This window comes from Littorina saxatilis, linkage group LG1, assembly GCF_037325665.1.
Source record: "Littorina saxatilis isolate snail1 linkage group LG1, US_GU_Lsax_2.0, whole genome shotgun sequence".
In the NCBI taxonomy this organism is placed as follows: Eukaryota; Metazoa; Mollusca; class Gastropoda; order Littorinimorpha; family Littorinidae; genus Littorina; species Littorina saxatilis.
Window position 1 is genome coordinate 41,522,811 of NC_090245.1, and position 16,040 is coordinate 41,538,850.

Consider the following 16,040-nt stretch of genomic DNA (forward strand, 5'->3'; position numbering starts at 1 on the left):
AAATTAGTAAGCTTTCAGAACAATCACGTATGAGGGCTTACATGTTTACGATGAAATAAATAGTAGACTTTCAGAACAATCATGTAATAGTCACTTTTCAGAACAATCACGCGTAACATACGCCAACATTTAGTTCAAATGGCCACACATGTTGCCGTACTTTAGGCATAATTGGGGGGGGGGGGGGGGGTAGTCACCTTGGACTGCCTGCAACTTCGGAAAACTACCGAAACTCTGGTGACCATTTTATTAAACTTGCCGAAGAAATTGCTTTTGATACCGAATCCCTGATTTCTGAACTGTTTCAGAATCACAGATCCAAACAAATCTCTCAGATTAACACAAGAAAGTCCTCCGGAAGGCTGCACCCTGCTTGGCCATAAAGTTGCAGATGTATATCTGACCACCTGCCGGCCAAAGCTACCAGTCTTTTTCCAAGAGAAAGGGATCAAAGACTAGTGAATGGACATTGCTGTCACAGCACCATGACAGCAACGTTTTCTTTACGGCGCCGTGTGCAGCTGTGTCTGGTGATGTTGGCCCTGGAATCGTACATCAGCTTCGAGGAGATTTTCATGGTGTCTGTGCTGCAACGGTTAGGTGTTCCTTTGGCGTTTGTATCTCTCCCTGGAACCATCTCAAGCTTCATCGGCGTCTTCGTCATTCCTTTCCTGGGATGGGCAAGTGACAGGTGAGAGAAGACAATGACAACGATAATGACAACTCTTTATTTTTCGAGGGTAATAAGGGAGGAAAGAAGGAAGGAAGGGAGAAAGGAAGAAATTACATTTTATTTGATTTTTTTCATTTTTATTTACATTAACAGCTATTGTGTTTTTAGCGTAGCAATAGGGTCCGATATTTAGACGAGACAAGTAAAAATGACGACGAGTCGAAGACCCTATTGCTACGCTGAAAATACAATAGCGATTATTTAGCTGTTCTGACCTTGATTTGTTGTTCCAAACTTACAAAATGACAGTTTTTGCGTCGATGCGTTGATCTCAGGTTTTGATAGCAGACGCCGTTTCTTATGCGCATTAGTTTTGCGCAGGCGCCACACTGACTTTGAAAAAAAAACTCGATTTGACAACACAGCTGTTAAACAGCTTTTTATTAGTTCATTCGTATACAACAAAAAGAAGTTTGAGGTTTTTTTTAATTTTGAACGAGACTACTTATTAAGAAGACCAAAACACAACATCAACGGAAAACTAGAAACAACTGAAGAACTAGGATGCAACAAGGGGAGGAGAAGAGAACAGCTTATCCGCACAACGCGAACAGACGGCAGCGAAGTTTTCAGTTTGGTGAATGGCATCAGTTATACTTGTCTCGTCATGAAGCGAATTTTTCAACCTCAGTTATAAACGACTACATGAATGTTAGTGCCATGGGTTGAACATCAATACTTCAGAGGGGAATTGGGGTATTTAGTGTGGAGTTACGAGATAAGAAAAGCCGAATGCGAAAGTTTGTGTCAGTCGGCAACTTAGCTCACACAGGCACACAAAAACGGCTGTTCCGTTTTACTCCCCTGTTTGTACTACATTTTTCGACTTTGGGCATTTTGTGGTGTTTAGGGACAGAAAATAATTGGTTTAGTCCTGTTTCATCAGGAAGTTAGCAGAAAAGGGTATGCTATCGACATTTGTAAAGCTGAAAAACATTCCCGAGAAGAATTTCAAGTTGTCAGTGTGTGCTGTTGTCCGAATTGAAACATCGTGTGGTTCAGATGGGTAAACCGGAACCATGCGTCTTTGTTATTGTCAATATGCTTTTGGATATTGGCAAAAATGGCCGACTTCCGTGGCATTATGCTTTGATGATCGGAAGAGACCATCCAATCACAGCCCCCGAATTCCGCCACGTGTCCATCAGAATAGCTATATTACTTTATCATCCCATTGCTAAGAAAAAGTAGAGAGCTAGTGAGCAACGAGAGTCGCGCTACCCAAGTGTTTGGGTGTAATCAGCCACGTGCGCTTCTAGAAGAAGGACAGATGCCTTTAACGTGCCACAGCGGTGACACGGGGGTTGGCCATGGATACCATTTCTGAGTCAGTACCTAAAGTTGACCCGTGTCCAGTACTCTACCAACTGAGCTACCAGGCCCCGAAAAAGAAGAGACGTATGAAGAAAAGAAGAAAGAACGGAATAATATAAAGAAGGAACGTGGGAGGAAAGAAAGAAAGAAAGAAAGAAAGAAAGAAAGATAAAAGGTGTGTACGTTTTATGTTTGTTTATTTGTCTTAGTAGGGGGGGGGGGTGGGGTCTTGAATCAGGGGCGATTCCTAAATTCGGATGGAGGGGGGGGGGGGGTGGTATTAAAAGGGGAGAAGTCCTAAATCCGAGGGGTCTTAAGAGGGGAGTTTGGCTGTATCTATGTTTCAGGTTTACCAGCAACAATTGCTGTGGTCAGAAGCGCCCTTACGCTCTACTGACTTTGACCGTGTGTATAGTGGGTACCACCATCCTCTTCGGGGTCAACTTGACCTCGCTATACAGCAAGCCCATCGATGCCAACCAGACGCCAAACGATACAGCCCTACCGCAGATCAACACGGTGGAACCGTTCTTGCGTGATTACAGAAGCTCCGCTTCAGCTGACGAAGGCTATCCTACTAGTACAAGGCGTGACAATTTCAACACTTCCATCCAAGCGACCAGTCCACAATCTGCAGAGACAAAAAGCGATTCTATTCCATCAACCGTCAATTCATATTCCACTTCTGTCTTTGAAATCACAGAGAGTTCATTCTTTCCAGCCTCTACGGCTTCTGCGGTCTCTCCAGACCCGGCTTCAAACTCGATGGATAATAGTTCTTCCGACTCTGCCGTTTACATTCCAGTTGTGGGCATCCTCGGCATCGCAGGATTTGTGCTGATGGATCACGGCTATGACGCTAGCATGTCCACCGTCAAGGTCTACATGATCGCCGTGACGTCATCCTCGCAGCATGATGACGTCTTCGTCATGGGCACGCTGATTGGTGCCGTGGGTGGCTGCATGACGTCACTGCTGGGATTCGTGAATCTGTCGTCACTGTTCCCCGCAGGGACGGACACTGTCCTGGACACAGGCATCGCTCAGTGTTTTGCGCAGACAGCACTCCTCTGGCTGCTCCTGGTGGTTCTGGGTTCTTGCTCGCTTTTGACTGGCTCAGAGAGAGCCATAATGGCAAACCAGGTGGAACCGACGAGCTCTGAATCTTCCACCGATGAAAATAAAGACACTCTTTCCTCCTCGATTTATGAATCTATTATGGTTGGTGCGGCTGATCAAGAGAATGAGCTACCGAAACCAGACCAAAACCTCGATGCAGCGTCAACAGCGATTTATCAAGGGCAGGAGTACCAGCATGATGAAAAGTCCCGTCTTATTCTTCAGTCGAAGAAAAACTCTTGCCGCAACTGGAAATCCCTGAAGAAAAAAGTGCTTCTCTGCACTATGACCTTTCTGGGCCTTAGCACGAACTACGCATATTTTGTCTACGTCACTAATTACGTAGGAGAGGTGATATACGGAGGAGATTCTCGCGGTGACGTAGGCAGTGACTCTTACCGGAAGTACGTTGAAGGCGAGCATATGGCGTCATTGGGAATGCTGACGTTCTACTGCCTGTTCGTCGCTTTCAACTTCCTTCAAAACAAAATTCTGAAAAAGATTGGTGAGTAATTATACTGTTGTAATGATGCTGTGTTCTTTGTTGTTGTTGTTGTTTGTTGTTATTGTTGTTGTAAAAACACAATTTAACAGTTTCTTGGTCCCCGACGAACAATATTTTCCTCACGACCCAAGAAAATCTTTTCATTTACTTGCTTATTGAATGTTTCGACCGTTTGTGTTGATGTTGATTCGTTCTTCGATTAATTCAACAGTTCTCATTCATTCATTCTTTCTTTGTATCTTTCTTGACTGGTGCCAGGGATGAGAGCAGAGTACGTGGGAGCCAGCGTATTATTTCGTGTGATGATGCTAACACTGGACAGGTTTCACGGTCTTCAGAGTCGGGTATGTCCCTGACTTTGATATTAAATAAAACGTTTCGTTTTGCTTAGTCGTGAATTTTCACTGGTCTATGTCGAATGTCCTCGGAATTTACATATGAAAAATAAACTTTGATCAAATTCAAGTCAAGTTTGTATTCCCCACCTGCGAAAGAGGTAGGTCGGTCGTGAGAAATGAGACGGACACGATTTCCCTTTTTAGCCACATTGCAATAGACAAAGGCACCAGTACAAAAACACACAAAGAAATCCAGTTAAAAGTACATTAGAAACCAAAGAACAGAGATAGATGAACACACTTAGTTAAAAAAAACAATGAATGTGTTTATATTTATTCGATACAATCGCATGCGAAGTAAACGGTCTTTTTTCTAAATGTGTCCGTCTCAAAAACATTAATTACAAATCTGTTCAGTTTGAATGGCTGTCAAAAGGTTTGGACGTAAAATGCTTTTAATAAGTAGGAATTTCCATCAAATCACGACATGAAATGGTTTTGAAAGGCTAACTACGGCTTATTCTACTTGCGCTTGGTCATTTTGTCACTCGGGCAAGGTGTCCGTCTCATTTTTTCTCACGACCGCCCTGCAGACAAATCGTCTGTTATAACCGCCATACACAGCAAATTGTCATGATGCGACCAATTTTACACTTCCTATCCGTTGTCAGGCAGATGATCAACTGGCTGACTAAAGAATTTTTCGGCATGTGTTCATTTCAGAACACGTTATTTACTGTCTGTCTCTGAAAATCTTGAATTCTCACGACCGCCCGGCACTACTAGATTGACGGTCATTTCTTACCAAATTTTAAGCAGATTCATGTGTAAAATAACAACATTCAATGACTGTGTCTGATCAACGCCAGTGTTTTTTTCAATCCTTGAATGCACGGCATTGTGAATGTTGTGGTCAAGTGAGAGTTTTATAGACATCGCCGTACGTTTTTCAACACTTTGATGACGTCAGACAGCAGATTGAAAACGTTCCAACTTGGAAAGACAGCCAGTCACGATCATATAGGACCGATCTTTTATGAAATTTTACATGAGAGTTCCTGGGAATGATATCCCCAGATACTTTTTACATTTTTTCGATAAATGTCTTTGATGACGTCATATCCGGCTTTTTGTAAAAATTGAGGCGGCACTGTCACACCCTCATTTTTCAATCAAATTGATAGAAATTTGGGCCAAGCAATCTTCGACGAAGGTCGGACTTTGGTATTGCATTTTAGCTTGGAGGCTTAAAAATTGATTAATGACTTTGGTCATTAAAAATCTGAAAATTGTAATAAAATAATTTTTTTATAAAATGATCCTAAATTACGTTTATCTTATTCTTCATCATTTTCTGATTCCAAAAACATATAAATATGTTATATTTGGATTAAAAACAAGCTCTGAAAATTAAAAATATAAAAATTATGATTAAAATAAAATTTACGAAATCAAGTTAAAAACACTTTCATCTTATTTCTTGTCGGTTCCTGATTCCAAAAACATATAGATACTAGATGATTACCCGCTTCGTCGGGTGAATCGCGAGACGGAGTATGCAGCGTTGCGGTTCGCACCTGCTTCGCCGGAATGATCGCGAGACGGAGTATGCAGGCGTGGCGGTTCGCCGGCTTAGCCAGCTTAGAGCACGTGTTGACGTGATTGACGCCACACGAAGGAAGGAAGATAAACGCGCAAAACACTGGAGAAGATAAGGAAGAGTTACTGGAAATGGATCTACAGAAAAACCAAAATCGGTTCACCGCGCCGCGCTTAGAGCACGTGTTGAAAATTGTCATCGACCAGATTGTGTCCGGGGTCTACCTGAATATGCCCACCAAATTTGAAGCAGATCCATCGAGAACTTTGGCCGTGCATCGCGAAGTGACAGACAGACAGACAGACAGACACACACAAGCCCTATATAGATATAGATGATATGTTTGGATTAAAAACACGCTCAGAAAGTTAAAATGAAGCGTACAGAAAAGCGTGCTATGTAGCACAGCGCAACCACTACCGCACTAAACAGGCTCGTTAATTTCACTGCCTTTTGCACGAGCGGTGGACTACGGTCATTGTGAAATAATGCAGTGCGTTCAGTTTCATTCTGTGAGTTCCACAGCTTGACTAAATGTAGTAATTTCGCCTTACGCGACTTGTTTTAACTTTCCAAATGCCAAACTTTAGGGCAGTGTTTTTGACTCACCTATGTAATGGTGAGTATTAGGATTCACATGTGTCCATCCCCATGTACGTAGACAAAAAACCTTAACGTTGGGGTTATCTCTGATGTTTTTCAAGCTAGACCTCTAAAACTGTGCACACTTTTAGGGTGTAATGATCTCATCTTGCTCTAAGTAGGGCCAACACTCTCGATGGTCTGCATCTCCTCAACTTGGATTTTAAAAAAAGATCAAAGTGTGCGCTGATGTTCAAGTGGAAATGGCAAGACTCAGAATCAGAGAACAGCTCTTGGTTGTTGTTAACCACCTTTTCACCATTGGCTAAGGTTACCTCTTCGTCTCTGATTCTTGTGCCAATTAAGGTTCAGTCTGCAGTGGGCTGGGACAGCGTCCAGGTACTATGCCACAGTTCAGCCTGTAGTAGATATACTGACACAGCGTCCAATTACTATGCCACAGTTCAGCCTGTAGTGGATATATACTGGGACAGCGTCCAGGTACTATATCACAGTTCAGTCTGTAGTGGATATACTGGGATAGCGTCCAGGTACTATGTCACAGATCAGTTTGTAGTGGATATACTGGGACTGCGTCCAGGTACTATGCCACAGTTCAGTCTGTAGTGGATATACTAGGACTGCGTTAAGGTACTCTGCCACAGTCTTTGAGGACATCTTTTCTGTTTTTGTGATAGTTGGGGCGGAACTGTCAAGTAATCTTTGACTCAGTCGGGACTTTGATATTGCATTAGAGCTATGTAGCTTGAAAATAAGCGAATAAGTTCGCTCATTAAATTGTCATCAATAACAAATATTTCATTACAGATTCAAACATTACTGCATTGTACTTCTTATCTTTTTCTGATTTAAAATATATATACATATGTAATGTTTACTTTAAAAACGCGTTCAGAATTAAAGAAAACAGGTGGAGTATGCTTCGCGGAGACGAGTGTGACCCGTGACGGTTTTCGGGTATGGTTAACCAAGACTATCTGAATTTAGTCTCGCCGATGACTGTTTTTTTGAGTTTATCTTTCAATTTGATGCCTATAGATTGACTACAGGTTTATATATCGCTTCACGCGACTTGTTTTACATTTCGTCAAGTTATGTAAGTTCAGAATTGTATTATTAAATTTGTTACATAACATTCTAAAAATTGCAAATAATAATAACACTTTTGATTACAGATTCAAAAGTCATTGTATTGTATCCTTTCGATTTCCTGGATCCCAATGTATAAACAGATATGTCATGCTTAGTGTGAAAATCTGCTCAAATGAGAAAAATCGCCTTTTTTGTTCATATGCATCGCAGAGGCAACCCGTCTCGGTCTTCTGCTTTCGGCTAGCCAAATCTCACTAGCATTGTTAATGACTCGTCCCTGGTTCCAATGTTGATCTTTTAGTTTCAAATCAACTTAATGTTTTATTATCGCTTCACATGACTTGTTCGGTATTTTTTTCGCTGTCATGATGTCACCATTTAGAGGGTAGGGTTACATTTTCAGGTATTTATTTCTAAGAATATGCAACTTTTTTTCCAAGATCGTTTTATTTTCATTGGTCAATGATTCTACTTTAAAAAAAAAAAGAGAAATGGAGTGCAATTAACATTGTTACTTTTTGAAGGTATGCTCATGACGTGCATCACAGCGAAATAGCAGTTCAGAAGAACGGAATTCCCATAATTAGTCCTTATTTGCTGCTTTTTTCACTGAGCTCGGAAATGATATTTTGCTTGCATTGTTATTGCTTACTTTATTAAAGCCTCTGGACAATATTCTTTGAATAAATGGTTATCCAATTCTGTTTAAGTCTATCCCTTTGTTTGATAGAGTACTGTAACAAGATATCACATTATGTCGACAAGAATGCGTCTGCATACAAGTTTTTGTCTTGATTCCATCCAGGAGGATGTAAGGCTTTAATAAAAACATTATTTCAAAGGTCTCTGTCAAGATTGATTTTGTTGAAAAAAAAGGAAGTCTGTGATTGAAGATTGTGAAACCTGCCACTGGCTCTCCCACACATCTTGTAGGTGTTATCTCATAACGCTGATATTCATTCATTTATTCATTCATTGTTTTTATCTTTCTTGACTGGTCCCAGGGATACGAGCAGAGTTCCTTGGATCCACCGTATTATTTTGTGTGATGATGCTAACACTGGCTCTCTCACACACCTTGGTGGTGTTATCTCTGATATTCATTCATTCATTCATTCATTCATTCTATTGTTCTTGACTGGTGCCAGGGATGAGAGCAGAGTACCTGGGATCCACCGTATTGTTTTGTGTGATGATGCTAACACTGGCTCTCTCACACACCTTGGTGGTGTTATCTCTGATATTCATTCATTCGTTTATTCATTCTATCTTTCTTGACTGGTGCCAGGAATGAGAGCGGAGTACCTTGCAGCCAGCGTGTTTTGCTGTGATGATGCTAACACTGGCTCTCTCACACACCTTGGTGGTGTTATCTCTGATATTCATTCAGTCATTCGATTCATTCATTCATTGTAATGTTCTTGTCTGGTGCCAGGGGTGAGAGCGGAGTACCTTGCAGCCAGCGTGTTTTGCTGTGTAGTGATGCTAACACTGGCTCACCCACACACCTTAATGGTGTTATCTCTTAAAGCTGATATTCATTCATTCATTCAGTCATTCATCCATTCATTCATTTATTCATTCTATCTTTCTTGACTGGTTCCAGGGATGAGAGCGGAGTACCTTGCAGCCAGCGTGTTTTGCTGTGTAGTGACGCTAGCCCTGGCTCTCACAGACAGCTTGATCGTCTTCTTCGTGAACGCTGCTGCCATGGCTGTGTTCCGCTCCGCTGTCTACACCATCCCTTTCATTCTCTCCAACAACTACCACTCGCAACAACAGGTAAGACTCGAAAGATAAGTGCGTTTTGTTTTTGGCTGTGTTCGTGATTCGGGGCGCGTGTGGGGGTCCCGTGGGGGTGGGGGTGGGTGAGGGGAGGGGGAGGTTGAGAGGGGGGGGGGGGGGGTAGGGGGTCGGCGCGTGCGTTTGTACGGCGAAAATGCATGGAAGAAGACAAGAGAAGAACAAGAAAACTGTGCGATCGTTTACAAGTACGAATGACAATGACAATGACAATGACAATGACAATTCTTTATTCTTTAATGATGGAGAGAGAGAGAGAGAGAGAGAGAGAGAGAGAGAGAGAGGCAGACAGACAGACAGACAGACAGACAGACAGACAGACAGAGACAGACAGACAGACAGACAGACAGACAGAGAGGATAAAGGTGTAAGGCATACTGTCTTGTCTAAGAACCTGTCCTTAGACAATTAAAACCATGTCATATTCACTAGAGAATCATACAAATAAGAGTAATAAAAAGTTCTAAATCATAATCAAAGAACCTGAATTTACAACGCTGAAGTTCCAGCTAAATCGAATGAAAAACAAGTCGCGTGAAGCGATATAAAAACATTTAGTCAGTCGTTATCAAACTATAAAGATCAATAACCAAAAAAACAGTCATCGCCGAGACTACCTCCAGATAGTCTCGGCTAACCCAAAGACTGAGGCGGGTCACGCTCGTCTCCGCGAAGCATGCGACCGTACTACTTACTTAACCTTTTTTCTTCCATTCTGAGCACATTTTTAGAGTAAACATAACATATCTATATATTTTTGAATTCAGGAGAAGGTGAAGAATACAATGCGATCCTTTTTTAATCTGTATTGAAAAATTCGATTTTAATGACAAATTTAATTAGCAAACTCATTAACTAATTTTTTAAGCTTCCAAGCTGAAATGCAATCCCATAGTCCGAACTTTGTCGAAGATTGCTTTACCAAAATTTCAATCAGTGACAGTGCGGCCTCAACTTTCACTAAAAGCCGGATATGACGTCATCAAAGATATTTATCGAAAAAATGAAAATAAATGTCTGAGGATATAATACCCAGGAACTCAGATCGGTCCAGTAGTTTTCTCTGAATCGTTCTACACGCACACACACACACACACACACACACACACACACACACACACACACACACACACACACACACACACACACTCACACACACACACACACACACACACACACACACACAGATACACCACGACCCTCGTCTCGATTCCCCCTCTATGTTAAAACATTTAGTCAAAACTTGACTAAATGTAAAAAGACCAACAAATACTGTACCCACGTGTTTTTGGAATCGGGAACGGACAAGGAATAAGATGAAATTGTTTTTAAATCGATTTCGGAAATTTGATTTTAATCATAATTTTTATATTTTTAATTTTCAGAGCTTGTTTTTAATGTGAATATAACATATTTATATGTTTTTGAAATCAGACAATGATGACAAATAAGATAAAATTGTTTTTGGATCGTTTTATAAAAAAATAATTTTAATTACAATTTTCAGATTTTTAATGACCAAAGTCATTAATTGATTTGTAAGCCTCCAAGCTGAAATGCAATACCAGAAGTCCGGCCTTTGTCGAAGATTGCTTGGCCAAAATTTCAATCAATTTTATTGAAAAATGAGGGTGTGACAGTGCCGCCTCAACTTTTACAAAAATCCAGATATGACGTCATCAAAGACATTTATCGAAAAAATGAAAAAACTCTCATGTAAAATGTCATAAAGATCGGTCCAGTGGTTTACTCTGAATCGCTCTACCCACACACACACACACACACACACACACACACACACACACACACACACACACCACGACCCTCGTCTCGATTCCCCCTCTATGTTAAAACATTTAGTCAAAACTTGACTAAATGTAAAAAGACCAACAAATACTGTACTCTCGTGTTAAACGAAGACGATACGGATAACAAAGCACAAACTTCGTTTTACACGTGTGAACTGAATTTGTTGGTCTTTTTGTTTCTCGCTCTCACGCGCAGTCACCATTGTTCTGCTAAGATCGAGTACCCTGATTTCTTTTTGCTTCTCTTCTCTCTCCGCCTGAAGGATTCCAAAGAAAATGGCGAAGATGGATCCAGCTCTTCTAGCAGTGGTTCCAGTATGGCCGCCATCACCGCCATGATTCCTGCCAGCTACGTCCTGGTCAGCCTCATTATGGGGCCACTCATGGAAGTCACCGGATATCCGGGAGCGCCCATCTTTTTTGCCGCCGTTTCCTGTGCTTTGGGGATCGTTTCTACGTTTTTTGTACAATTTTCATGAAAAGTGAAGTCTGTTTTATTCGTGTGATAGTTAAAATTTGCCTGTCTGCCCGTGTAAAAGATCGCTTGGTATAATTTTGCCACCACCGATCTGTCAAGGCTTTTACATTGTATCTGAGAATGATTCCTTCATATTGTCAATAAAATAAACTGTTTAACTGTTTGTACATTTAGTCAAGTTTTGACTAAATGTTTTAACATAGACGGGGAATCGAGACGAGGGTGTGGTGTATGTATGTGTGTGTGTGTGTGTGTGTTGTGTGTGTGTGTGTGTGTGTGTGTGTGTGTGTGTGTGTGTGTGTGTGGAGCGATTCAGAGAAAACTATTGGACCGATCTTCATGAAACTTCACATGAAAGTTCCTGGGTATGATTTCCCCACACGTTGTTTTCTTTTTTTCGATAAATGTCTTTGATGACGTCATATCCGGCTGTTTGTGAAAGTTGAGGCTGCACCGTCACGCCTTCATTTTTTAAGCAAATTGGTTGGAATTTTTGTCAAGTAATCTTCGACGAAGCCCGGACTTTGATATTGCATTTCAGCGTGGAGGCTTAAAAATTAATTAATGAGTTTGCTCATTAAAGTTGTCATTAAAATCGATTTTTCGCAAACACATTTAATATTGATTGCATTGTATTCCTCATCTTCTCCTAAATTCAAAAATATATAGATATGTCATGTTTACTCTACAGATGTGCTCAGAATGGAAGAAAAGAGGTTCAGTAAGTACTACGGACGCATGCTTCGTGGCGGCGAGCGTGACCCGTTTCGGTCTTCGGTATATGCTTAGCCGAGACTATCTGAGTGTAGTCTCGGCGATGATTGGTTTGCGGTGTTGTTCTTGACTAAATGTTTTTATATCGCTTCACGCGACTTGTTTACAGTTAATATAGGTATCACGAACGAAAACAGTTCTGTCAAATAGATAAAAGATAAATCCGACTCTGCAGAAAACGCACCCATGCTGTTATTCTTTTATTTTTTTTGTCTCAGTGGGAGCATAATTATGTGGTGTTGCAGCCAACTGTTTGCATAGGAAGGAAGATACATTGTAGGCAGAGAGGGAGAACTTCAATAATCTGAAAACAAGGGGTGTATACGGGTGGGCGTTGAAAGTAAAACAATATAAATGAGTTGCTAGATATGAAAGTAATGTTGCTATAGTTTCTAAACTTAAGGGGATGTGTGTGTGTGTGTGTGTGTGTGTATGTGTGTGTGTGTGTGTGTGTGTGTGTGTGTGTGTGTGTGTGTTCGTCTGTCTGTCTGTTTAAATGTGTCCCAGAGTGTGTTCTGTGTCTCTTTCGCCGTTTTTGTAATGTATCATTTTGTGATATTAGCATCTGTTTCGATCGATCCACTTTATTACTAAGGTACATATCGTGACTTGTTTTGTGACAGTTGAATTGATAATTAAATCTTGACAAATGACATGTTTGCGCTGGTATCATATTACTTAATGAATCATGAATTGTATGCAGTACCACGGTCGTGCGAACGTATGTGATGAATCCTTTTTTCTGTCAATAAATTATTAAATAGAAAAAGAACATGGTTTACATAACGGCGGTTACCGTTATAGCCAGCAGTTTAGGATGTTTGTGAGCGAGTGTGTATGTGTTAGTGGTTTAAACAAGTTTATTCAATAAATTCCATTGGTACTATTACCGCATACATGAAATAAGGAACATGGAGCACAACAAGCTAGGCTTATGAGCGTACTCTTAAAAGCAAATGAAATTTGGCGGACGATTTTAATATAACAAATTTGAAATAATGTCAAAATGATAATGGTAAATTATGGTAGACAAGCATGTAACAATAAAAGGAAAAAAAAACCAAAGGAAAAAAAAACCAATGATAAACTAACAACAGTACTCACACGCGCTCGCACACTCACTCGCACACACACGCATACAATGACTTCCACATGTGTGTGAGTTATGGTGTGCGAGTGTGTGTGATTGTGTGTGATTGTGTGGGTGTGTGTATGTGCGTGTGTGTGGGAAGGGATGGCCGATTTGTAATCTCTTTTACCAAATAAAGCGAGAGAATGAGTCTGTGTGTGTGTTTGTGTTTGTGTTTCTCTTTCTGTCTGTGTTTCTGTTTTGTTTTGTCATCGTTACATCTGTATTTGACATGTTTACATGTTTTTGTGATAGCATGTATGTTTGTTTCTTTTTTAGTTATACTTGTATTTGACCTGTATATTACTTCTTTTGGTATAATTCCAAATCAGCTGGAGAACTATCGTCTGGTTTCAAATCTACCCCTTTTGTTCCAAATTGTAGAGAAACCAGATTTACAAAATTTATTCACATACTTGAATTCTTTTAGCGTGCTGGGTGTGTCTAAGTCAGCTTAGCGACTGCTAAATTGTACGATTTCGGCAATAAGACACTTTTATGGTACCACTCTACTTTGCAAGAGTGCGGGCACATCAGGCAATAAAACATGGCTGAAGGCAGCATACTAACAATGCATAGAGTTAAATCTCGAGTGTCTAAAGTAGTGTAAGACCATCTGACAAACATACACGGACACAACCGCGACCGTTCCACAGCACTGGAACAGCCATAGTCAAGATTATGAATGACATCTTGGTCGCCCTTTATTAGCTGTACAGTGTCTCTTTTGACATTTCTGGATCTGTCGGTAGCCTTTGATACCATCGACCACGTGTACGCTGTCTCTTTTGACCTTGCTGGATCTGTCGGTAGCCTTTGATAGCATCGACCACGTGTATACTGTCTCTTTAGACCTTGCTGGGTCTGTCGGTAGCCTTTGATACCATCGACCACGTGTACGCTGTCTCTTTTGACCTTGCTGGATCTGTCGGTAGCCTTTGACACCATCGACCACGTGTATACTGTCTCTTTTGACCTTGCTGGATCTGTCGGTAGCCTTTGACACCATCGACCACGTGTATACTGTCTCTTTTGACCTTGCTGGATCTGTCGGTAGCCTTTGATACCATCGACCACGTGTATACTGCCTCTTTTGACCTTGCTGGATCTGTCGGTAGCCTTTGACACCATCGACCACGTGTATACTGTCTCTTTTGACCTTGCTGGATCTGTCGGTAGCCTTTGATACCATCGACCACGTGCATACTGTCTCTTTTGACCTTGCTGGATCTGTCGGTAGCCTTTGATACCATCGACCACGTGCATACTGTCTCTTTTGACCTTGCTGGATCTGTCGGTAGCCTTTGATACCATCGACCACGTGCATACTGTCTCTTTTGACCTTGCTGGATCTGTCGGTAGCCTTTGATACCATCGACCACGTGCATACTGTCTCTTTTGACATTGCTGGATCTGTCGGTAGCCTTTGACACCATCGACCACGTGCATACTGTCTCTTTTGACCTTGCTGGATCTGTCGGTAGCCTTTGATACCATCGACCACGTGTATACTGTCTCTTTTGACCTTGCTGGATCTGTCGGTAGCCTTTGATACCATCGACCACGTGTACGCTGTCTCTTTTGACCTTGCTGGATCTGTCGGTAGCCTTTGATATCATCGACCACGTGTACGCTGTCTCTTTTGATCTTGCTGGATCTGTCAGTAGCCTTTGATACCATCGACCACGTGTACGCTGTCTCTTTTGACCTTGCTGGATCTGTCGGTAGCCTTTGATACCATCGACCACGTGTACGCTGTCTCTTTTGACCTTGCTGGATCTGTCGGTAGCCTTTGATATCATCGACCACGTGTACGCTGTCTCTTTTGACCTTGCTGGATCTGTCGGTAGCCTTTGATACCATCGACCACGTGTATACTGTCTCTTTTTCTTCTTCTTGTCGATCACTCAGATGGAAACGCCGGTTCTCCGCGCAAATGTTGCCGCGCGCTGTAGGTCGTCCAGACTGCCATAGAGCTTCCCTTGCACCGTGGTCGCATCCGCCCAGATCTGGCTCCTGAGGCCATCGTGTAGTGGGCAAGTCTGCAGCAGGTGTTCCGTTGTCATGCTGCCTGTTTGACAAGGGCACTGGTCTGACTGGCCAATTCTGAACTTGGTGAAAAGGTGGTGGTTCATTCGGTTGTGGCCTGTCCGCAGCCTGAATGTGAGGACCTGCTCAGACCTTGTGAGCAGGTGAAAGGCGTCGTTTTTGACCCTGCTGGATCTGTCGGTAGCCTTTGATATCATCGACCACGTGTACACTGTCTCTTTAGACCTTGATGGATCTGTCGGTAGCCTTTGATACCATCGACCACGCACTGGTGTTGTCCAGACAAAACGTGGACAATGGAATCTCTGGCACAGCACTGGCCTGGTCTGAGACGTACTTGACGGGAAGAACACAGAAAGTAACAGTTGACAATCACCCCTCATCAACTGCTCAGGTAGCATTTGGTGTTCCACCCAGTGCAGTGTCAGGTCCTGTTCTTTTCATTTTGTACACAAGACCACTTTCTACTTTTGTTAACTCTTTTTCGATTTCAAGTCAGCCATTTGCTGATGATACCCGACTTCAAGATTCCTTCAAATCACTAATTCATTATCTCAACTTGCAATGTGAGATTTCTAGGTCAAGGTCCCTACAAGCGTGCTGGGGAAACATCACCTTATGCAAGACAACGTTTTGAAATAACTTAATGAAATACTTTCTGGAATATATTCTGGTCATGTATTCCACATTTCCGT

General features: G+C 41.8%; 1 protein-coding gene across 1 annotated transcript; it reads left to right on the forward strand.

Annotated features, from left to right (window-relative positions):
• Nucleotides 1-485: 485 nt before the first annotated feature.
• Nucleotides 486-13,447, forward strand: LOC138974507 (membrane-associated transporter protein-like). Its single transcript, XM_070347251.1, has 4 exons — nucleotides 486-691; nucleotides 2,395-3,671; nucleotides 8,911-9,086; nucleotides 11,179-13,447. Exons 1-4 carry the CDS (start codon nucleotides 486-488, stop codon nucleotides 11,392-11,394), a joined length of 1,875 nt encoding a protein of 624 aa, XP_070203352.1. The 3' UTR covers nucleotides 11,395-13,447.
• Nucleotides 13,448-16,040: the final 2,593 nt, after the last annotated feature.

Coding starts and splice junctions, on each gene's coding strand:
- LOC138974507 (XM_070347251.1), top strand. CDS start 486: ATGACAGCAACGTTTTCTTTACGGCGCCGTGTGCAGCTGTGTCTGGTG. Junction 692..2,394: donor CTGGGATGGGCAAGTGACAG/GTGAGAGAAGAC, acceptor TCTATGTTTCAG/GTTTACCAGCAACAATTGCT. Junction 9,087..11,178: donor ACTACCACTCGCAACAACAG/GTAAGACTCGAA, acceptor CTCCGCCTGAAG/GATTCCAAAGAAAATGGCGA.